The sequence below is a fragment of the Giraffa tippelskirchi genome, chromosome 6, assembly GCF_054371585.1.
Source record: "Giraffa tippelskirchi isolate mGirTip1 chromosome 6, T2T-mGirTip1v1.2.pri, whole genome shotgun sequence".
Lineage (NCBI taxonomy): Eukaryota > Metazoa > Chordata > Mammalia > Artiodactyla > Giraffidae > Giraffa > Giraffa tippelskirchi.
This window is the reverse complement of record NC_137280.1, coordinates 144,957,512-144,982,932: the sequence shown is the minus strand read 5'-3', so window position 1 is coordinate 144,982,932 and position 25,421 is coordinate 144,957,512. Positions and strand designations below refer to the sequence as shown.

The window sequence follows — 25,421 nt, the reverse complement described above, 5'->3', positions numbered from 1 at the left end:
ATCTTTGTTGGCAAAGTAATGTGTCTACTTTTTAATATGCTGTCTAGGTTTGTCATACCTTTTCTTCCCAGGAGCAAGCATCTGTTAATTTCATGTCTGCAGTCACCATCTGCAGTGATTTTGGAGCCCAAGAAATTAACTCATAATAAAAAGGATCTTGGGATGTATAATTGATTGCATCATGTAGTTATTAACATATTTGAAAGCAATTAATTTGTGTAGTGTAGACAAGGAAAGAGACAAATTGTATTAAGGACTCTAGGGTAGTGTCTGTGACATTGTAATGTAATTTTCTTATACTAATAAATTTTCCTAAAAATGTAGCTGTTTTGAGGAGTCACTAAATATTTCTAAGATAAGAAAAATACAAAAAAAGGAATGTTCACATACATATTTTGAAACACAAAAAGCTTATTACTTTTATATAATTGCACTTTAATGCTTTATGTCTGAGTTTTATCCTGAACACAAATTTAAGAACCATTAAAAATGCAGTTATAAGCTTTTTTCAAAATTAGTGTGTATCCGTATGTTACAAATTATTTAGAACCTAAAATTGCTTATTTTAGAAAATAAATTTAATAACTTTTTTCTTATAGTAGCTACTATGTATTTGTGTTGAACCATACAAAATTGCCAACATTCAAACATTTTCAAACTCACAAAAACATGTCAATCTCTTGTGGCTCAGTCTAAGAGTTAAGGAATCATTTCCACCATTCTGTTGAAAAAACTTCCTGAAATGGTTATAGTGAGCTTGTTTTAGCTTGCTAGTAATATTTTTCCAGTTAAATTATTTCTGAGTAAGAGCATCTGTACACATACTGCTGTACAGTCCTTCTGGTTACTTTGGACTTCTCTGGAGTAAGGCATACTCTGCAAGAAAAACAGAGATGTTTTCATCATTCTGCAAGATCAAATTAAGTTCATGTAATCTCCTTTTGTGTAAAATTGTGCCTCTGTATGTGTGTTCAGGAACATGTACATGTGCCTGTATGCACAACTTCAGTGTTCAAATCCCAGAGAGTTCTCAGATTAACCATTCATGCCCTGCTCTCGCCAGTAAACATATAATTTATGGTTCTAGTTTTTTTGTTGCTGTATATGTGGTTGAGTAGATAGATACATAGGTAAAGATATATTTCCCCCTCAGTTTTTGTCGGGGTGGGATGTCACGGAGAAAAATACGACACTGGGAAATGCTAAGTCAGAACCAAAACTGGCACGGAGGTGAGGGCTCCCGAGGCAGCTCATGCACTGCTAAGAACATGGACTCCATCACCAGAGGGACCCTGGCTGAGACAGGTCTGAGAACATTATTGACTAAAGGACACCAGGAAGTCACTCACCTCTCAGTGTTTCAGATGTGTCACCTGAAAAATGGAAATGATGAGAATATTGAGCATCATAACAGCCAATGTTTGTTGAGCATTTAATCTGGGCCAGACGTTCTACTAATCATTTTATTTGGGTAAATTTACTTGCTACTAGAAACTATTACTTACATTATTTTACAGAACAGGATGTCTTGGGGAGGTTAGTCTCGCAGCAGCTAGTCCCTGGTAGATCTAGTCAGTAACTTGTAGGGCTGTTGTAATGATGAATGAAATAATGCATGTGAAAAGGGTTAGCCTAGAGCCAGTGTTGGGTATATATAAGGGATAGACAAATTAGAATGCAAACTACTCTAAAGCGATTTGAAATAAAGTTACAGAGTAGTTAAAAAGCACAAAATGAGAGGGAACAAATCATACATATAAAGACTGTTTTTAACGTTGATTATCTCAGAGTGAACTGGGTCCCCTGCTGGGGGTATTCTGTATTAAGAGACATATTTAACCAGTTATACTTGTTTGATTTTTTTAGCCATCCTTATATTGAGTCTTAGTTTTCTGAACGTTGAGCTTTAAACCAACTTTTTCACTCTCCTCCTTCACCTTCATCAAGAGGCTCTTTAGTTCTTCTTCACTTTCTGCCATAAGGGTGGTGTCATCCGCATATCTGAGCTTATTGATATTTCTCCCGGCAATCTTGATTCCAGCTTGTGTTTCTTCCAGCCCAGCGTTTCTCATGATGTACTCTGCATATAAGTTAAATAAGCAGGGTGACAATATACAGCCTTGACGTACTCCTTTTCCTATTTGGAACCAGTCTGTTGTTCCATGTCCAGTACTGACTGTTGCTTCCTGACCTGCATACAGGTTTCTCAAGAGACAGGTCAGATGGTCTGGTATTCCCATCTCTTTCAGAATTTTCCACAGTTTATTGTGATCCACACAGTCAAAGGCTTTGGCATAGTCAATAAAGCAGAAATAGATGTTTTTCTGGAACTCTCTTGCTTTTTCGATGATCCAGCGGATATTGGCAATTTGATCTCTGGTTCCTCTGCCTTTTCTAAAACCAGCTTGAACATCTGGAAGTTCACGGTTCACGTATTGCTGAAGCCTCTTGATGAAGGTGAAGGAGGAGAGTGAAAAAGTTGGTTTAAAGCTCAACGTTCAGAAAACTAAGATCATGGCATTTGGTCTCATCACTCCATGGGAAATAGATGGGGAAACAGTGGAAACAGTGTCAGACTTTACTTTTTTGGGCTCCAGAATCACTGCTGATGGTGACTGCAGCCATGAAATTAAAAGACGCTTACTACTTGGAAGGAAGGTTATGGCCAACCTAGATAGCATGTTTAAAAGCAGAGACATTACTTTGCCAACAAAAGTCCGTCTAGTCAAGACTATGGTTTTTCCAGTGGTCACGTATGGATGTGAGAGTTGGACGGTGAAGAAAGCTGAGTGCCGCAGAATTGATGCTTTTGAACTGTGGTGTTGGAGAAGACTCTTGAGAGTTTCTTGGACTGCAAGGAGATCCAATCAATCCATCCTAAAAGAGATCAATCCTGGGTGTTCATTGGAAGGTCTGATGTTGAAGCTGAAGCTCCAATACTTTGGCCACCTCATGGGAAGGGTTGACTCATTGGAAAAGACCCTAATGGTGGGTCGGATTGGGGGCAGGAGGAGAAGGGGACGACAGAGGATGAGATGGTTGGATGGCATCACCGACTCGATGAACATGGGTTTGGGTGGACTCCGGGAGTTGGTGATGGACAGAGAGGCCTGGCGTGCTGCAATTCATGGGGTCGCAGAGAGTCGGACATGTCTGAGCGACTGAACTGACTGAGATTGAGTCTCGTTATAGACAAGAAAGTGGATCAGTAATAAAATACAGAATGAACTAAGCAAAAATAGTGGCAAAGCCTAACTCATTGACCAGGTGCGTTTTAGATTCACATACAAAAATATCACTTCTTAACTTGGATTCCCCTTATGGGTGATTTTAGTTTCAGCTCTCATGTCCCAAATGTGTCTGGAGCAATTAGTCAGAGCTGTTACCATGTGCTTCTTCCAAAAATGTTGCAATTGAACATCTGGAGTGATGGCTTCTGTTAAGGGGGAGGTGAGTTTCACTCTGTTACATTCTAGTTTAGGAGGCTGAGATTGTGGAAGTGTTACCATGACCTATAATTGAATCAACAATTTGTGGGCTCAGGTGTGGAAGATGGAAAACATTTTAAAGAGCCAGGCTTTGTGGGAATTTTCACACTTCTCTCTGAGTTCTTTTTGTTTAGACAGATAAACTGTGCCCTTCACAAATCCTCATCCCCAGCCTTAGGAACTTTGCTAGGAGAACTGGAGGAGCTATGAAAAACTGAAAGAACAACAAGGGCTCTGAAAGTGTTTGAAACATATAGAAAAGGGATACAATGAAAATTCATTCTCTAATACTGGTGTGTGGAGAGAACAAATCTCTAGGGGAGTTCAGGAATAGTGATTAGTAAAGAGGTTTAAGGACTCAAAATTTGAAATCCATGCAGGAAGAGTGAAGAGGTAAGAACCAACTTTAGTATGCCAATGAGTAAATATTCATGGAGGATCAGTTGTGTTAAAGACAAGATGCTTGAATCATTTTGTAAAAAAAGTATTGGCATTGTTTCTGACTTCAGAGAACACAGTGTGGTTTAGTTAGGAGATTTCCTCCCTCATCTGAATATTACAAGAGGTAGCAGTTCTTAGGATGCTGCAGAACACCACATTAAAGGACTCAAGAGGGTGAACGTGAACCGTGATGGGGATTAGTAGAGGGTTCCTGTGAATGTTGGAGGATGGGTAGCATTGGGCTGTGCAACGAAGGAGGTGTATGGGAGAAAGAAAAGCAGAATGGAAAGTAAAAGATCTGTCTGAAGGAATGCAGAAAAGTTTAGTTCAAGCAAAAGTTTCAGGAAGATGCTTGGTTGAAGATAAATGGAGTGACTAGAATCCTAGAACATTTCAGCCAGGGATCCTCACTCTGTCTCAGTTCGTTCACTTTGGATGAAGATACAGGGGCAGAGAGGTGAAGTGACTAGAACAGATGGGGGAAGCCTTGTAAGGAGTTGGGACTAATACAAAGAATGGAATCTCTTTGAATACCTTTGTAGAAGAATCTATAAACTTGATTCTGCAGTGCAGTATGGAGGAGGCTGTTAAAACTAAAACTAGAATTAACGGGCATGTGTGTATGTGTATTCATCCCTCTGAGTATTAAACAAGAAATACATATGAAAGCTTTACATTAGAAATAAAATGCAATTTCCTAACAGAGTGAAGAAGACTGAAGTTAGTGCCAGAGGAAGATCCCAGGACCTCCCTTTTTGGTAGTTAGGTGGAAAAATAGCGATGGATATTTACTTCTCGGCGATGGCTTAAATATGAACTTTCAAGAGGAAGAGTGGATGATTACTTAAAGCTCTTACTTCTTATGTGATTCTAGATCAAAGTCTTTCGTCAATACAAAGGAGATGTGTGCTTTGTTAATAACAAGCTGAAAGGCTGTTACTTTCTCATTTATTTGTGACTGTGAGTATATTTATGGGCTTCTCAGGTGGCACCAAGGGTAAAGAACTCACCTGTCAATGCTGGTTAGACCTAACAGACACGGGTTTGATCCCTGGGTTGGGAAAATCCCCTGGAGTAGGAAATGGAAACCCACTCCAGTGTTCTTTCCTGGGAAATCCCATGGACAAAGGAGCCCGGCAGGCTGCAGTCCATGGGGTTACACAGGAGAACATGACTGAAGGAACATAGCATGAGTATATTTCCTTTTTCTTCATGCTGAGCTCTAAATTATGTGGGGAATAAAGACATATTTGTAATTCTAGTTTCTTTTCAAATTTTAATTCAACAAGGAATTGATTATATAGTTTTTGTTTCAGAAATAGTTTATATTTAAAAAAATATATAGAACAAAGCAAAAACAAAAAGCATTCCTGTCACTTGTCATCTTGCCACAGAGATACCACTGTTAATATTTATATTTGTTTTACATGCTTTTCTCCAAATATATATCTATGTTTCCAAAATGGAATCACATTGTGCATTTTGTTTTGCAGTATTCTTCATAATATAATAATATACAGTAATAATAGTATGTTGAGAACATCTGTTAATATTTTTACAATGTTATTTGATTCCTCTATCAGTTCAGTTCAGTCGCTCCATCATGTCTAACTCTTTAAGACCCCATGGACTGCAGCACATCAGGCTTCCCTGTCTATCACCAACTCCCGGAATTTACCCAAACTCATGTCCATTGAGTCAGTGATGCCATCCAACCATCTCATCCTCTGTCGTCCCCTCCTCCTCCTGCCTTCAATCTTTCCCAGCATCAGGGTCTTTTCCAATGATTCATTTCTTCTCATGAGATGGCCAAAGTATTGAAGTTTCAGCTTCAGCATCAGTCCTTCCAATGAATATTCAAGACTGATTTCCTTTAAGATTGACTGGTTGGATCTCCTTGCAGTCCAAGGAACTCTCAAGAGTCTTCTCCAACACTACAGTTCAAAAGCATCAATTCTTCAGCGCTCCTTCAGCGCTTATTTATACTGCATCTCTCACATACATACATTCAGTTCAGTTCAGTTCAGTTCAGTCGCTCAGTTGTGTCCGACTCTTTGTGACCCCATGAACGGCAGCACGCCAGGGCTCCCTATCCATCACCAACTCCCGGAGTCAACCCAGACCCATGTCCATCGAGTCGGTGATGCCATCCAACCATCTCATCCTGTTGTCCCCTTCTCCTCCTGCCCTCCGGACCTTTGTTGGCAAAGTCATGTCTCTGCTTTTTAATATGCTGTCTAGGTTGGTCATAACTTTCCTTCCAAGGAGTAAGTGTCTTTGTATTTCATGGCTGCAGTCACCATCTGCAGTGGTTTTGGAGCCCCAAAAAATAAAGTCTGCCATTGTTTACATTGTTTCTCCATCTATTTGCCATGAAGTGATAGGACCAGATGCCATGATCTTAGTTTTCTGAATGTTGAGTTTTAAGCCAACTTTTTCACTCTCCTCTTTCACTTTCATCGAGAGGCTCTTTAGTTCTTCACTTTCAGCCATAAGGGTGGTGTCATCTGCATATCTGAGGTTATTGATATTTCTCCAGGCAATCTTGATTCCAGCTTGTGCTTCGTCCAGCCCAGCATTTCTCGTGATGTACTCTGCATATAAGTTAAATAAGCAAGGTGACAATATACAGCCTTGACATACTCCTTTTCTTATTTGGAACCAGTGTGTTGTTCCATGTCCAGTTCTAACTGTTGCTTCCTGACCTGCATACAGGTTTCTCAAGAGGCAGGTCAGGTGGTCTGGTATGCTCATCTCTTTCAGAATTTTCCAGTTTATTGTGATCCACACAGTCAAAGGCTTTGGCATAGTCAATAAAGCAGAAATAGATGTTTTTCTGGAACTCTCTTGCTGTTTCGCTGATCCATTGTATTTTGGCAATTTGATCTCTGGTTCTTCTGCCTTTTCTAAAACCAGCTTGAACATCTGGAAGTTCACAGTTCACGTACTGCTGAAGCCTGGCTTGGAGAATTTTGAGCATTACTTAACTAGTGTGTGAGATGAATGCAATTGTGCGGTAGTTTGAGCATTCTTTGGCATTGCCTTTCTTTGGGATTAGAGTGAAAACCGACCTTTTCCAGTCCTGTGGCCACTGCTGAGTTTTCCAAATTTGCTGGCATATCGACTGCAGCACTTTCACAGCGTCATCTTTCAGGATTTGAAATAGCTCAACTGGAGTTCTGTCATCTCCACTAGCTTTGTTTGTAGTGATGCTTCCTAAGGCCCACTTAACTTCACATTCCAGGATGTCTGGCTTAGGTGAGTGATCACACCATCGTGATTATCTGGATTGTGAAGATCCTTTTTGTATAGTTCTTCTGTGTATTCTTGCCACCTCTTCTTAATTAATATCTTCTGCTTCTGTTGTATCCACACCATTTCTGTCCATTTCTATATATTCCATTACATATTAATGCTTTGTTGTATTTACTCAGTTTCATACTGATCAACACTTAGGTCTTCTCTTTTATTGCTAATAGAGTAGTACCTATTTTTGGGGGGATAAATGTACATTGTCTTTCATTTATTCTTTCACATCTTTCAATACATAGACTTTTATTGCTACTTTTTAAGCCCTCTTTCAAGCATTGAGATACAGTGATGAGCAAATTTAGGAACGTTTTATATTTTCATGGAAGTTAGCTTCTAGTTGAGAGAAATGAAAAAGTAAAAAATAACCAATAAATGATTATGATAGTTGAAAAAAATGATCAGTGTTGTAAACATAATAAAAATAGGGATTGTATTAAGGTTTGAAGGGGTTAAGAGTTAGACGGTCAACAAAGTCCCGCTGAATAGATTTTACCTTTTAGTTGAGCTCTAAGACCCAAGATAGTGAGAACCAATCATACTTGGGAACATAATTTTTCCAGTTAGTCATTAGTTAGAACAAGGTTTCTAAGGCTGAAAGAGCTTGTGTTATTTGTAAAAGAGAAGAAAAGCTAGCATGGATGGTCTTGGTGAGTTGAGGTGAGGGACAAGCAGAGATAATAGGAGGTGAGATCAAAGAAGTGTGCAGAGTCCAAGTCATATAGGTCCATTAAGGCCAAAGTCGTAAGTTTGTGTTTTACTCTGAGTGCATTGAAAAGCCTTTGAAAGTTAATGAAGGTGGAAATGTGATCTGCTTTTTGTTTCCATTGCTATGCAAGGGAAAGAGTCAGAAGCAAGGAAACAATAACAGTGGCATCATAATCACACACAGTGGTGTCTGAGGCTAGGTCATTAGCGCTGAAAGCAGAACAGTAAGAGAGTTGTAATATTTGGAGATAAACTGTCAACATGTACTTCTTAATTATTTTCTACAAATATCCTTGGGATGCAAATATCTGATCAAAGGGTATGCACAGATGAGAGACTTCTGCACAAGTTTCCACGTGTTCTCAAGGAAATTTGTACCATTTAACAGATAGTGCTAGTTTCTCCCATTTATTTACTATGCACAGTAACTGTGCACAGTATTGTATGCACAGGTATAAGGAACAATCTTTGCTCTTAAGAGGATAACAGCTTATGATGCTGAGAATGTACTTACCATGTAATTACTATGAATGTGCTCACTCTGCTTACTGTGGTGTTTTTTAGGTGATAATTTCTACATCAGAAGTAATGTTTACTTCCACGAGGGAGTAAAAACAGAAGTTTTTAATAAAGGAAATAATCTTCCATCCTAATCTTTGGCATTCAGTCCTCTTGTGTTACCTTTTTGAACAGTGGAAAAGCCAAACAGAAACAAAGACTTTTCTAAACATTTCCCAAATTAAAAGACTATGCAGAGAATGATAGTGAAAGTTATAAATGTGCTGTTCTAACAAACTTTCATGGAGTTTTATTCACAGGAAACTTGCGTTATGTTTAAATTAAATTTACATTCAGAATTGCTGTATCACAGCTTTTGCTTCCTTAGCCCTGTCTTACAAAGCCAGAAGCTCATATTCTTAGCTCAAAACCTCAATTTTGATCTAGTTCAGTTGTTCTTGTTGTTGTTCAGTTGCTTAGTTGTGTCCAACTCTTTGCGGCCCCATGGACTGCAGCATGCCAAGCTCCCCTGTCCTTCACCATCTCCTGGAGTTTGCTCAAATTCATGTCCATCAGTTCGGTGATGTCATCCAACCATCTCATCCTCTGTCGCCCGCTTCTCCTCATGCCATCAATTTTTCCCAGCATCAGGGTCTTTTCCAATGAGTAGGCTCTTCACATCAGGTGGCCAAAGTATTGGAGCTTCAGCTTCTGTATCAGTCCTTCCAGTGAATATTCAGAGTTGAGTTCCTTTAGGATTGACTAGCTAAGTTAGAGGAAAATAACACATGATAGTATATTAGACTCAGTTATTATTTCAGCAATGGGTAATTAAAATGAAGCTAAAAAATACTATCTTTGAAAATTATAAATCCTGAGCAGATAGAGATTTCTCTGAAGTTATCTAATTTTGGAGACAACATTGTTACATATAAGCCCAAGTAGCAAGATTAATCACCAAAGCTCAAGATTCTATCTAGCACAGCAGCAGCAATTTTCAAACCTTAGACGATGTGGTTGCAATAGGTAAAGTGAATTAAACAAACCACACATTATCAGTGGGGAAAATAAGCCTTAAACCCTGATCATTACAAAAGTGATTGTTGGGTGTCCTTATGTACTCAGATGGCAGAAGAAGCACACGTGAAACCCAGTTCCCTGCAACACCATCTTTTCCCCAAATAGAGAAATAAGAGAAAAAAAAAAACCACACACACAAAGATGGGGAAAATACCATAATTACATTTACAATTGTTCCCATATATATAAACATGCATTGCAAAAAAAGAGGAAAGCTATGTAGATTGGGAATGGTGAGAGCTCCAGAGAAGACAAAGCATATTAAAAACCATAGGCATTAATGAAGGCAGGGAGAATGCTGAAGCAAGCCCAGGTGGGAGTACATGCCACCCAAGTACAGCTTGCAGGCTTGAGACCAGGATAAGATGCTGCCATTGAGAGGGGAAGGCTGTACTGAAAATAGGAGCCCCCTGTGGCCAGAATGATGCCACTAGTCTATGAAAGGAGTAGGTAGAAAGAATGAGTCTCAAGAAGATACTTCTCATTATTTAATGATAAGACATCTTAAATGGCTTATGTCAGTATTTACTACTTTGGTTTGTCTTATTAGTTAAGCATAGTCAGCTGACTGAATATGTTGATTCAGGTTTAGGGGAAAGAAGAGAAGTAGAAATTTGGAAAATATGCAAAACCCCAAAACACAGTGATTATAGAAGTCAGCCTAATAACCTTATTGTTTTCATAGTTCTAGAGTACCTACCCCAAGATATCTGTTAGTTATAAAGGAAAATAGTAATGTCCCAGTGGAAAAACCTGGCAGACACACTGTTAACCAACCATTTAAGATTAATATCCTCATCAGTAATAAGACGTATTGACATCAGTTCTGTTCAGTTGTTCAATCGTGTCTGACTCTTTGCAACCCCATGGACTGCAGCGCACCAGGCTTCCCTATCCATCACCAACTCCTGGAGTTTGCTCAAATTCATGTCTATCGAGTTGGTGATGCCATCCAACCATCTCCTCCTCTGTCATCCCCTTCTCCTTTTGCCTTCAGTCTTTCCCAGCGAGAGGGTCTTTTCCAATGAGTCAGTTCTTCGCATCAGATGGCCGAAGTATTGGAGTTTCAGCTTCAGCATTAGTCCTTCCAATGAATATTCAGGACTGATTTCCTTTAGGATTGACTGGTTGGATCTTCTTGCAGTTGATACTCCCTGCAGTTGATATTGACATCATGTACCCCTTATATGCTGGATACAGTGTTCTTTGGTGATATTCTGGCCAAAACTATATAATCTAAATCTAATCATGAGCACACTCAAACTGACAGACATTCTATAAGATCTACTGACCAATATTCTGAAAGCATTATCATCATCAAAGACAAGGAAAGGTTGAGGAACTCTCACAGAAGGATGCTAAGGAACAGAACAACTAAATGCATGGTGGGATCTTGGATTGGACCCTGGAACAGAAGAAGAATGTTAATGAATAAATGGGTGATATTCTAATAAGGTCTGTTGTCTAGTAAGTAGTATTATATTAATGTTAGCATCTTTGTTTGATATTGTTCTGTGACTATGAAAAATGTTAATCTTAGAGAAGGCTGTGTGAAGAGTATATAGAAGCCTTCTGAACTAATTTTTAACTAAAGTTAAATACTTATAAAAATAAATTTAAAAGAAAATAGCAAAATAATAAAATGTTTTATATAGATAGATATCTATCTATCAATATCCAATAGCAGGAAGTAAACATGTAGCAGAAAAATGTTTGTAGAGCAAGAAAAGGCAATTCACAAAATAATAAAGTTAGAAAAGATAGTAAACACATACACAAATTATTTCATGCCATATATTTTATAGACTACTACACCAAATAAATAAAAGGGTTTTGAATCTTGGTATTAGAAATGGATTACAAAAATAGCAAAAAATAGTTGTAAAAGTATTTTAGATATTTAGAAGATTTTGAAAGGCAGATTGAAAGGCAAGTGTGGCAAAGCATATCTTAGAATGGAATTACTTTATTCCTAGAGATGGACTTGAAAACAACCTAGTTCAGTTGTCTCATTGTACACATGGGAAACTGTGAATCTGTAACCGCTTAGTGGAAGGCTGATGAGGTATCACGTCCCCTGGTATGCATTAGGTGACTTTTTTTGTAGCATGGCTCTCTTGCCTCCAGATGTCAGAGCAGCTCTTTTTTACCCCAATTTCTAAGTTAATTAGAAATTAACTAGTTTTAGTTAATTTAGTTTAGTTTCTTTAGTTTCTTCTTTTGAGTTGGAAACAGAGACTCTTTCACCTCAACTAGGGTTACAACAGAGGAACATGAAAGTACCTGAGTAAGAACCTTAGCGTGTCTTATCTTAGAGATCATGGGCTTGTTTGTTTGTTTTTACTCAAGCAGTTTTAAATTTTATTTTTTAAATTTACATACAGAAGATACACACATTTTGGTGTATCATTCTATGAGTTAACTAATGCCTAAAGTTGTGTGATCACCACTGCAGTTAAGATGCAGAGCAATTCTACTACCCAAAATCATTCCTTCATTCTGTCCCTTTGTGGTCACGCTCTCCTCCATCTTGAATCCCAGATAAGCTCTCGTCTATTCTTGGTCCCTAAGTTTTTCCAAAATGCCATATCAATGGAATCATATATCATGTATTTTTTTGAATCTTGCTTCTTTGACTTAACTTTCTTTGAAAACCAGTGATGATGTTGCATGTATCAGGAGCCACTTTCGACATGTGTGCAGGAGTGGGTTTGCTGCCTTGTATGTCAAATGTCTATTAACGTTATAAGAAATTGTCCAGTTGTTTTCCAGGTGGTTGACTGTTTGTGTTCCCACCTGCCATTGCAGTTTTAGTTGCTCTGAATCATCATCAGCAGTTGAAATGGTCAGTTGTGCTTTTGTTTTGTTTTATTTTGAGAGCCTTGTTTAACATAATTACTTAGTTTCAAAGTTTGGAGACCACCTACCTTTGCGATGTGGGAATATCACATTTACAAATTTCACATATGCGACAGTGAATTTGTGGGTCTCATACTCAGAAGCGAGATCTTAGACATCCATCTTGCTTATTTGTTTCCTTATTTATTTGTTTATTTAATTATTTATTTACATTTGCATGCTCCAGTTGATTCACATTATTTGCTGAAAATTTTATGCTTTCTCAAATCTACTACTGTTTTACTTTCATCAGAAATCTTTGAGTATATTTATGTGGGTTTATTTGTAGATTCTATTTTATTGATCTGTGTTTCTATCATTACTACACTGTCATACTGTTTTAATGTAGTTTCCTGGTAAGTCTAGAAATCAGGTAGTGTGAATCCTCCAATTTTATTCTTTTCCTTTAAAATTGTTTTGTTTATTCTCATTCCTTTGCTTGCCATATAAATTTTAGAATCAGCATATCTACAAAAATCCTACTCAAATATTAATTGAGATTAAATTTTATCTATAGAGCAATTTGAGAAGAATTGGCATCTTAACAATGTTCATTTCTTCAAATCCAGGAACTTGGTGTATCTCTCCATTTATTTATGCTTTGGCTGTGTTTGTATGAGCATGTATTACTTTAAGAAGATAAAAGGAAGAAAAAACAAAACAAATAAGAAACTCACCATTGTAATAGGTTTTCTTCACATTTTGATTCTCTGCCAGTCTGCCTATTAGATTTTACTTTGCACATTCCTTAGGTAGTGGCTTTTTAATTCTTTCCAGGGTGGTTAGTTGTGATTAATGGGAAAGAGAGCCTTTAGTACTAGGCATACTCCATCTTGTTTTGCATTGAAAGTTCATTGGTTTTAGTTTTGATTATGATTATCTAAGTCCTTCTTGAATGGTGATGCCATGGACTGTGGAGCACGCAGAAGTGGTTTACTTTTTTTTTTTTCATTTTGAATAAACCAACTCTGAGACAATTTCCTGAAAGTAGGCTTGTTGGATGGGTATAAAGAATATGTTTTCTACATAAAAGCTCAAAGCATTCATCCTGGGGATATGAGGACCTGGGAGAGAAAGGGTAGAACATAGAACCTTTCTTTTCTTCTCTGTCCGATAGCATTTATTTTGATTCAGGAACTTCTTCTTTTCCTGACAGTGTCTTGATGTGTCATTTAAAAATAAAAGAAATGAAAACTGATGTGACAGTTAGCAGAATCACTGGAGTCTGTCTGGGAGCATTTCTTAGCAGGCACTGCCTTGCTGACAAATAACAGGAGTTAGCATATGACTCAATATCTCACAATATCACCATTTATTTAGCCCCAAAGAAAATACAATTTCCTGTGTCCTAACACATCTCAGCTGACTGGTAAACCCCAGAACCTTCCAAACTGTGGTATCTCTGCTAAATCTTTAGAGGGCTTATGTAGCTTTATCTTCTAATAGAGATAATAATCAAATTTTCCATTTTATTTCTAAGAATTAGAAATCACTAAGTGTGTTCTCTCAAGCACAGTATAAATTGTTTGTTTTATTTATGGCCAAGTTTTTAGGCCATTTGTTATACAGAGACATATGTAAAAATGTGTCTGATCCATTTTCTGTTCTCTAGTTATGTAATTCATATCTTCAACTTTGCTTTTATTATAAATCAAGATGCTATGCTAGAGATCCTCAGACTAATTCTTTATTAAGAATTAGAGTGTGTTTAAACAGTTCAAACACTGACTAGAGTAACACACTCAAGAAAATTTCACCTACAGTTATTTCATATACTTTTGTTGTTGTTCAGTCACTAAGTCGTGTCCGACTCTTTGCGACCCCACGGACTGCAGCATGCCAGGCTTCTCTGTCCCTCGCTATCTCCCAGAGTTTGCTCAAATTCATGTCCATTGAGTTGGTGACATATCTTTTGTGTAGGGGTGTTAGTCATTCAGTCTTTCCCGACTCCCTTTATGATATTAATATTCTTCTGTTAGAATATTAATTTGATTCTGTACTTCTCATTCAGAAGTCAGCTCCACACTGACTCCTAAATGAGATAAAAATTTGTATGTTTGTGAAACCAGGAAAAATATTTAAATTTTTTGCCAGAGGATTATACTTTTCCTATGAAACCGTTTAATGCTTTTTATCGGGTAATAACTTGCAAGTCATATTTTAAAATTCCATAGCCATATTAACATGTAGAAATCTCAGCAAGAGTTGGAGAGACTTAGGGACTTCACAGAGATTGAAGTGTGTATTTTATCCACAAGAGTAATCAGGTATGTGCAGAAATCCAATAGACTTAGTTTACTGATCATTCATTCATTCATTCATTCGTTCATTATTTGTGCCCTAGGACTGTGCTGGCTTTGAGGTTGCAAAGATGATTAATACTTGATTCTAGTTTTGTTTTTCTTAAGCCCTCAAGTAGGGCATTGTGAACTGATTTTAAAATAGAATGGTAATTATCCTTTTCAAATGAATACTTAGTCCTTCATTTAGTCTTTCAAATGAGGGTAAGAGAGCAATTACATTGTAGCCATGGGCCTCTAAGGGAGAAAACATGTCACAAGATATATGTAAGTGCTTTATTCATAATATATAGTTTTCTGCAGTTCACAGATTACATTTGAGTTACACACTTAATTGTCATAATAATCTTCTGATAGATCAAGGATGTATTAAAAGCCCCATTTATAGTTAATGGAACTAAGTAAAAAGAAGCTATGTAAATTTACGTCCTAGAAATAATTAGGAAATGCTGGAGCCTGGGACTCTAAGACCAGTGCTCAAATTATAACAACCACTGTTTCTCCAAAGTAAGGAGACTTGTCTAATCATCCAGAATTTCTAAAATTCTAATGAAATACTAACTGAACTTATATTGTTTAGATAGGTAGGAAGCTACATGAGATAAGTCTCAATATAAATGTCACCTCTAGTAGGAAGCTCACCTCGATTAAACAGATACAGATTCTCATATAAACTCTTATAATTACTACTGTAATCAACTGACCATTTTTTGCAGTTGTATTTATTTCCCACCAAAAGCAATCCTGAGTACCCTCTTTGAGAAAGACAAATTACTTACTAAATAATTATTCCTTACCATCTTTCTTCCTGAGTGAGTGAAAGTCACTCAGTCATGTCTGACTCTTTGCAACCCCATGGACTGTATAGAATTATCCAGGCCAGAATACTGGAGTGGGTAGCCTTTTCTTTTTCCAGGGGATCTTCCCAACCCAGGGATTGAACCCAGGTCTCCCGCATTACAGGCAGATCCTTTACCAGCTGAGCCACAAGGGAAGCCCTCTTCCTGAGTAATATATACCAAATTTCAAAAGGATATGCTCTCTTCACTTTTGTGCTTAGTGTGGTGCCCAGCGCACAGTATGGGCTGAGTTGGAATGGATTTAGTAAATTAATATTTGCCTGTAAGTGAATTTGACATGAGTTTGAGCAAGCTCCGTGAGTTGATGGACAGGGAAGCGTGGCGTGCTGCAGTCCATGATGTCGCAGAGTCAGACATGACTGAGCAACTGAACTGAACTGAATTTGTGAATAGTATATGTTTATAGTATTTGGTTGGATATATTTTCTTATGAATACTCAAGTCTTTGCTTATCTCCCAATTCCATTTAGGTATAAAATAACCAATTTTTTTTTTTTTTATCTTCTCAATTTCACAGGATTATACCTTGACTATGTACTTTCAGCAAGCTTGGAGAGATAAGAGGCTGTCCTATAACGTAATACCTTTAAACTTAACTCTGGACAATAGAGTGGCAGACCAACTCTGGGTACCTGATACCTACTTCCTGAACGATAAGAAGTCGTTTGTGCATGGAGTGACCGTCAAGAACCGTATGATCCGCCTCCATCCGGATGGGACAGTCCTTTATGGCCTCAGGTCTGTAGTGACTGTTTCAAAATCAAACTTTTCCTGAGCACAATACTTACTGCTCTTTATTGGAGGGGAATATTGTGCTATTTTCCTGAGTCCTCCTTTAATTCTGCTGATAAGCAGTTAAACCTCCTATTCAATAGACATCTGAGAGCTTAGGGTAGCATGTTTACAAAGGGACTTATCCCCAGCTAAGCCTAAGTTTTTTTCTGAATTATCTTCCAATATCAGCTGCTGATCCTAAAGCTGCTTTCTTTAAGAGGTAGGGATAAGCAATATTAAAATAGCTTAGACATGGGGTTTCTTTAAAGTGGAAAAAAGTTATGAATGCCCAATACTTGTTTGAATGTGACAGATGCTCTGTTTCCTGAATTGGTCCTGAGCTCTGTGAACTGAGTCTGGCCTTCCGAGGACAGGAAGACTTTCTGTGTCCTCTCACCTCCAAGGAGTAATCAGATTTGCAAATAAATAAAGCCATCATCTCATGTTTATTAATAGTGAATTGACACTATTAAATTTACCTTTATAGCAGAAAAGGATTATGATGCTCTGCTCTTTGGAGGATGAGTTGTGAAATATGAGTGTCTTCTTTAAAAAATTTATTTTGTGTTAGATGGTTCCCTGGAAAAATTATTAAGAAAAAAGATATCTGTCTTTCTCTGAAAACATCTCAGGGTAGAGAATTCTTCTGCATTATTGGGGAAAAAAATGATATTTTGTAATGTTCAATGTGTCTGGTATATTCTGTTTTACATGAACACTTGATGACTTTATCATAATGGTGATAATAACAATATTGTTATTCATTTATTGAACACACTTTATAGGGGTCAGGCATTAGTTAGTACACTCCATGTGTTATTACAGTTATGACTTGCAACAACCTCATAAGTTAAAACTGTTACGGTCTTTTTTTTCAAATGAAGGCTGGCATAGCTTGTCTAAGATCACAGAGAAGTAAACAGTGAAAATGGGATCCCAGTCCTGTTCTAAGTTCAGAGCCAGGAATCATAACCGTTAGCCTAGGATGCCTCTCACTCTGGCATTGTTCCTATCTGTTACATCTCATTTTCATTATCTGCTGTATTCAGCATCCTGATTGGTTCATTGTCTTAGATCCTTATAAGCCAGCTTCTTTGTTTATCCTGTTTGTAGAGAAAATAGCATTTGTTTATCAAGGGCGGAAGAGAGAAGCAAAGAGGGAGCATGTTTGTACTCCATCAGCCATTGAAAGTAAAGAGATGCATTGGATACAGGCACTGCTCACATATAAGCCTTATGGAAAAAGGGAAACAGTGGAAAAATAAAACAAGTTAACTGGCAGTGTCTGCAGACTCCACCAAAGTGGTGGCATTTGAACGGACTTATGGAAATAATTGTCTTAGCAGATATATTGTGGAATCCATTACAAAACATAAGGCATCACAAAGACCTTGATAAGATGGTGACCACATGGGCAGTGGAGGTTGTAGTTCACATGTTTTAAGAGTTACACACAGAGAGAAGTCAGAATCCTGAAGAAGGCAGAGAAAGGCACAGAAATAAGTTACTAATGCAGCAGGGAGTGGCAAGTTTTGGCTGAGCATCTGACCCAGTGCTGGATGCATTTGCCCAGCAGATCGTCACAGCAATCATGTAGAGATAACCTTGCCCTCTTCGTTTTTCCTGATGATACCCACATTTAGAAAAGAGAACCACTTATGTTCTTTGTTATACTCGACATTGACAGAGCACCTACACTGTAAATAAACTAAGTGAAGATTGTCAATGAATTCTGAATACACGTATTCAAAGTTGAATGGGTGGGAAAAATCAGCAATCAATGTCTGTACAATTGAGAGGGGAAAGAGGGGGCCAGCATAGGTGATAAATATGACTTCTGTAAGGCATTTAGCCAATAATCAGACAAAAAAGGTGGTGGCTGTTCATTCTTATCAAGACCAACTGGACACCATTGCTGTAAATCATCACTGTCTCAGCCCTGCTTCCAACAAGGACTGTCAACAGCATATGCAAGTTTCTGAACACATCTGATGTGCATAACATTAACATTTCTACTTGAAGAAGGCTCATGGATTGTGATTGTTCTATCATTGTATAGTTAGTTCTGAATATGAAATTGATAAGAAGTTTTTCAGGAAATTTGTATATATCTCTTTCCAGTTTTTAACTGATAGAACAATTTATTTCATGGCTGAAATTTAATGCAGGCTGGATATCCCTTTTTAACAGCAGAAGTTTCATTTTTTCAATAAATAAGTAAAAGGAACTCAATTAAAATCACTACTGCTGAGTTGATTCAGATCTGCTTAATCACTCCTGCTACTTACCTACCCCCTGACCTCAGTCGTTAGTTTGCTAAAAAAATTTGACTTGTATCTATGTTCAGTAGTGACTGACTTGCAACAGCATTTAGAATAGTAATAGTATTCATATTAGTAGTTAGTACTCATTAAATCTCATTTAATATTAACTTTAATTCCTACAAAATGGGCACTGTTGGTTTGTTGGTTGATTGGTTTTTCCTTCTTACATGAAGTAACTCTGAAACTTGTATACCAAGTTACACAGCTACTGCCCAGGAAAGCATAATTGTTTGACTACACAGGCGTTGCTCTTTATTATCATTCCATCCTACTCCTTAGGTACTTGCAAGTGGAAGTAAAGAATAGTAGAAATCAACTGAGAGCATGGAAAGGAAAAAAAGGAAAGTAAAGAATAGTGAGATGGAAATAGCTTGCATTGATCAACAGATACAGACTTTGTTTTTATTGATAGAATAAGTCCCTAAAGAACTATATAGTCCTGAGTCATCTGTGGAAGGTTCACTTTTAGGTTCTGAGATTCACACCAATCCCAGTTTACTAAGGGATGATTTTCGGTGTGTGGAATCTTGGGGCACAGAAAAGATCATTGCAAAGAAATTGATAAGGCAAGGTTCATCAGTTGGAATAAGGAGAGCTGAAAGGCAACCATGTAGACCTGGATATAGAAAACTGGTACAAGGAGGGCTTTAAATATCAAGGCAGTGATGAAGAAATTGGGTAGAATAAATCCTCTGGGCTTAATGTCATGCATGTTCAAGGCAAAATCCTTTAAGGATTAAAGTGTTTCTTCTGTTGAGATACAAAGATTGGCGGGAGTACAAAGATTGGCGGGAGTGAGGGGGCTACAGGGGAAGTCATTGAAGTCATTCAAAGGATCTGAGTATGCCTCTTGTAAAGTTTCCTTAGTGAAATTTTTAGGTGTTAAAACATATTGAAGATAATGTAATATGTAGAATATTAATGTTTGTTCAATTTCATGGTGGATATACAGGTGTTTGGGCTTCCCTGGTGGTTCAGCTGGTAAAGAATCCACCTGCAATGCGGTAGCTCTGAGTTCAATTCCTGGGTTGGGAAGATCCCCTGAAGAAGGGAAAAGCTCCCCACTCCAGTATTCTGGTCTGGAGAATTCCATGGACTGTATTGTCCATGGGGTCGCAGAGAGTCAGACACAACTGAGCTACTTTCACTTTCACTTTCACACAGGTGTTTGTCGTGCTGTTCTTTCAACTTGTCTGCAGGTTTGAAATTTTTCAGGATAAAATTTGGAAAAGAAAAATGGCCTTGGCATCTCTGGTTCTATTATCTAGGAAATAGTACTCAAGATTTAGAAGTCTGCAGCCAAAGAATGGTATTTTTCATCTCTTAGAGGTAGAGAATTACCTATATGTGACATGTACTATTAGTAGCTGTGTGTGAAAACAAGGTCATCTTGCCTTAAAGGATGTGTACTCTGTGGGTGGGGTCCTTGATTCCAGACAACCAGGCTGTGATCTTCCCGACCCAGGGATCAAACCCAGGTCTTCTACGTTGCAAGCAGATTCTTTACTGTCTGAGTCCCTGGGAAAGCCCTGATTGTTATTATTGTTGTTGTTGTAGGTTGGGCATTAACAGTTTTTTATTCTGATTGGATTTTTGTTTCCCCGTTACCAAAAGAATGGATGAGCAGCTTACTCTGTCTTCCAGTCCCTTCTCTTCAGGTTGATTCCCATTTTAGAAGTACAGAGTTCTGATGCTGTGCAGAGACACAATTGCTGAGTGCAACCAATTTCCTTAACAAAGTATTATGGCAATGGAACTTGTGTTTTAGCTTGGGCTTTTGTCTTTGACCTCTTATTTACCCTTAAGCATCTTGGTCAGGTTTTCCTCATAAATAAAAAAGGTAGGGGATAAATAATGTCATTTTAATAACCCAGTCATCTTCTGAATCAAATGAGGTTAATAAATGTTAAAAAAAATTGATATTCTGACATCAGTCTGGAAAGTGAAATTAAATATTGGAGTACCATAGTAATTTGTAGATAGTAAGTATGCTGTGTTACTTAATGTTTGATGAAGAAATGAATGCTGGGGATATTTGATAAATAAACAGAAGGCTGGAACAGAGAAAGCTTTAGCTATCAAGGCAGTAGTTTTATATTGTAGAATTTTACCCCAGGTATCTTTCATGATTCTTTGAAGACACTCCTTTGTCTTGAACAAAAAGAACAAGAGGAGCAGAAATGAGGAATCAGTTGAAGAGAATGGGAAAGGTCTAGATCAGACATGTCTAATATGAAAAAGGGGACTACTAAAATACTAAGAGGATTGTCAAACCGTTTTGAGGTCACAAAACTACAGTGGAGCCAATTATCTCCAGCCATTGCTTTAACAGCCTAATCAATGAATATAGTAAAGTTGCAGGATATAAAATTAACACAGAGAAATCCCTTGCATTCCTATACTCCTATAATGAGAAAACAGAAAGAGAAATTAAGGAAACAATACCATTCACCATTGCAACAAAAAGAATAAAATACTTAGGAGTATATCTACCTAAAGAAACAAAAGACTTATATATAGAAAACTATAAAACACTGATGAAAGAAATCAAAGAGGACACAAACAGATGGAGAAATATACCGTGTTCATGGATTGGAAGAATTAATATAGTGAAAATGAGTATACTACCCAAAGCAATCTATAGATTCAATGCAATCCCTATCAAGCTACCAATGGTATTTTTCACAGAACTAGAACAAATCATTTCACAATTTGTATGGAAATATAAGAAACCTCGAATAGCCAAAGCAATCTTGAGGAAGAATGGAACTGGAGGAATCAACCTGCCTGACTTCAGGCTCTACTACAAAGCCACAGTCATCAAGACAGTATGGTACTGGCACAAAGATAGAAATATAGATCAATGGAACAAAATAGAAAGCCCAGAGATAAACCCACGCACCTGTGGACACCTTATCTTCGACAAAGGAGGCAAGAATATACAATGGAGAAAAGACAATCTCTTTAACAAGTGGTGCTGGGAAAACTGGTCAACCAGTTGTAAAAGAATGAAACTAGAACACTTCCTAACACCATACACAAAAATAAACTCAAAATGGATTAAAGATCTAAACGTAAGACCAGAAACTGTAAAACTCCTAGAGGAAAACACAGGCCTTTCTATTTATTCTCATCATGTCTTATCAAGCATCTGTTTTTTTAAAACTTATTTAAAGATCTACAGGATTAATTAAGAAAAGTGATGAGTAATGTTATTTTTCAAGTCTAAGTTTATAGTTTATGACTAAAGAGTAACAATATCCTTAAATAAAGATTCATCCCCTCACTCTTGGCTAGTTGATAACTCAGTTATGCCAGTGTGATCATAAAATAAAATATCTCCTTTTTTTATGATACTATTTATATATTTCTTTAAGAGATATGGCTGGAGGTAGGGAAGAATATTTTCTTGGGATTAGCCCAACTGTAGAAGTGGTGACAACAGACTTTTCACTGTCTAGGCAGAAGAATTCCTAGCAATTTATTAAGCAAATATTTTAAATAGATTAATTATGTTAAATACCAAGATAAAATTGGCCCAATCAAATTATTTTCAGAACACTTCAAGGAAAAATGGCATAGAAAATACAGAATTTCTGCTGATGAGTCCAACTAAAGCAAGTGAAAATCATATTAATCTGGTGTTGACATTACTTCATAAAGCATGTTACATAGGTGTAATTTAGAGTGTTACTAGGTTGGTGCGAAAGTAATTATGATTCTGGACCCTGAATTTTAAGTCATTATAACTAGGCTTACATGCATCTTTATTGATGAAAATAGGAACCATTACAATCAACACTTTTCTGCCAATGAGAAATAAATTTGTTTATTCCTATAACATAAAAATCCGTGTTTCAGGATTTATTGAACTCTTGGAAAGCATTTTCTGCCTCCTGTTGGATATGGAAGTATTTTCCCTGCAAAATGTTGTTGAGATGCCTAAAGAAGTGGTAGTCAGTTGGCTAGAAGTCAGGCGAATATGGCAGATGAGGCAAAACTTTGTAACCCAGTTTGTTCAACTTTTGAACGACGTGTGGTCGGGCATTGTTGTGGAAAGGAATGGGACCCTTTCTGTTGACCAATACTGGCTGCAGGTGTTGCAGCTTTTGGTGCATCTCACTGATATGCTGAGCATACTTCTCAGATATAAGGATTTCACAGGAATTCAGAAAACTCTAGTGGATCAGACAGGCAGCAGACCACCTGATCCTTTTTTGGTGCTGTTTTGGCTTTGGGAAATGCTTTGGAGCTTCTTCTTGGTCCAGCCACTGAGCTGGTCATTGCTGGTTGTCATATAAAATCCACTTTTCATTGCACGTCACAATCAGATCGAGAAGTGACTCACTGTTGTTGCATAAAATAAGAGAAGATGACACTTCCAAACAACAATTTTTTTGACTTGAGATCAGCTCATGAGGTACCCTCTTATCGAGCATTTTCAACTTTCCAGTTTGCTTCAAATGTCTAATGACTCTAGAATGGTTGATGTTGAGTTCTTGGGCGACTTCTTGTGTAGTTGTAAGAGGATCAGCATCGAAGATACTCTCAGTCGGTCATTGTCAGCTTCCGATGGCCAGTCACTGCTCCTCCTCAACGTTCTAGTCTCCTTTGCACATTTCTTGAACTGCACTATGTGTTCATTAGCAGTTCCTGGGCCAAGTGCTGGTTGATACTGAGAGTTGGCCCCATTGCCTTATGACCCATTTTGAACCTGGGTAAGAAAATAGCTCAAATTTGCTTTTCATCTAGCATCATTTCCATAGTCTAAAATACTTGTAAACAGCAAATAATAATTTACTAGCAAAAAACATAAAGCATGAAATGCACATTAAAATGATGTATAACATAACCACATTTATTTATTTAATAATGTATTCCAGTATCAAATGGCAAAGTTCAACAATGCAAAATTGAAATTACTTTTGCACCAACTTAATATTTATTCAACATAGGAGTCATTTACTAGATTTTAGAAATCTAATGAACAGTTACTCTGATCAGAGAATCAGGAGATCTGCATTCTAATCTTACGTTTCAGTTCAGTTGCTCAGTCGTGTCCAACTCTTTGCGGCCCCTATAGACTGCAGCATGCCAGGCTTATTTAGTGGTTCTTATAATTATTCTTTTAAATTATTTATAAATTTTATTTTAGCTCCCCAAATCTTAATACATGTGATCTTGTAATCTATAACATATATACTTTAAGACTCCCATGTTGTTTTATATAAAGCAGTATTTAAAGTGATACTGAAGTGCTTTAAGAATCATAGTTATCATCTTGAAAAAAATCTCCTGATTCATTAAGAAAGCAAAAACAAAATCATTGCATTCAGTTATACAAGAAAACCTGAATTATCCACTAATGGCATTTTTTTGTGAATGTTAAAATGTATATATTTATTAAAATTTAGAATCTGAATACCAGTTGGACTGCATATTATTTATGCTAGGTCATTAGCATTATATCGTAAGCATTTTTAGCACATTGTTAAAACTGTTCAACAAAAACAAAACAAAACCCATTTCCTATTATGCGATGTTACATGATTATTGTTAAACAAGTTTTGAACCCTTAATTCTACCACCCAGAGTTAATCATACCTGTACCTTGCTTCATACTCTTCCAGATGTTTTTCTCGTAAAAAGCAAATAGGTGGTTTATCATAAAACAGATTCATATTATACACACGATTTTGTGATCTTATTTTTTTCTTTAACAGGGAATAATTTTTCTATAGCAATGCTTAAATCATGTCAATAAAGTTCTGCTGACTATCATTATTTAACTATTATAAGACACATTTGGGATATATTTCTTTATCCAATATAAGATATGGTTTGTGGCTTTGATATAAGGTGATATATGTGGTTATTGCTATAAAATGAAGGACTCCTATTTCAAATTTACTCACTATTTTAATGACAAGCAAAGCTTTTTCCAACACAATTTATAATCTCGAACTTGTGCTATTGTATCTTGTGGTGTCATTGTTTAAATAAAATGGCTTAGGAGATGTACTGATACAGATTAGGACAGTTTTTATGGAAGGACTGACTTTCTTACTCTTCTGACCCATCTAAAAATAGCTGTTTGTCTTTTGGAATGAGGGAGGAGCCCTTGACTTCATATGTCTACACACCTCCCATATGTAACATTAGGTCAGAAACATGTCACTTCTGATTAAAGGTTCACATTCTTAAAGTAAGATTCAGCAGGAAGCAGAAGGTAATTCAGCCACCTCCTGCTATGTATGTTCTGTCATTGGGAAAATGGCAAAGGATAATGTTAGCCTGTAATGGATTTAGACAGGCAAGGTTTATTAATTTTATCTTCTCCATCTACTCCTAAAGCTTTACCACAAGATATTAGGCAAGTGAATAACTGAATAGCCATCTCATACTGAAATATAGTCTATTAAACATTAATATATCAATTTTTACTTGATTGCCTAATTGGTTTGATTCATTTTCATAGGTATACTGAGTGAATGCATTTTGTCTAGAAGAATAACAGAGATTTTTAGTAAGAATATTGGTTCTTTTGGCCAGGATGTGAGACTCTGTACTCTAGATTTATCAGTCTTCTAAGCAGGAAAATAAATCACCTTAATCTACCTCTACCTCTGTGGGAAGAGAAGCATACATCCCCCCTCAGAGCTGAATTTAATTTTTTTAATTAAAAAAAAATTAAAGCCTTTTTTTTTTTGGCCACGCATATGGCATGTTGGACTTCCCAGT

The 25,421-nt window shown here is 37.1% G+C and overlaps 1 protein-coding gene across 6 annotated transcripts in view; it reads left to right on the top strand.

Moving 5' to 3' along the window:
- Nucleotides 1-25,421, top strand: part of GABRB2 (gamma-aminobutyric acid type A receptor subunit beta2) — a 320,547-nt gene that overhangs the window by 96,655 nt on the left and 198,471 nt on the right. For all 6 annotated transcript variants that reach the window (XR_014055595.1, XM_081496063.1, XM_081496065.1 and 3 more), the window contains one exon: nt 16,100-16,320. Coding sequence is in view for 5 of the 6 variants with exons in the window: in XM_081496063.1 (XP_081352189.1) it covers nt 16,100-16,320 (221 nt within the window). In the remaining variant the exon portion in view is untranslated. The remainder of the gene's footprint in view (nt 1-16,099; nt 16,321-25,421) is intronic.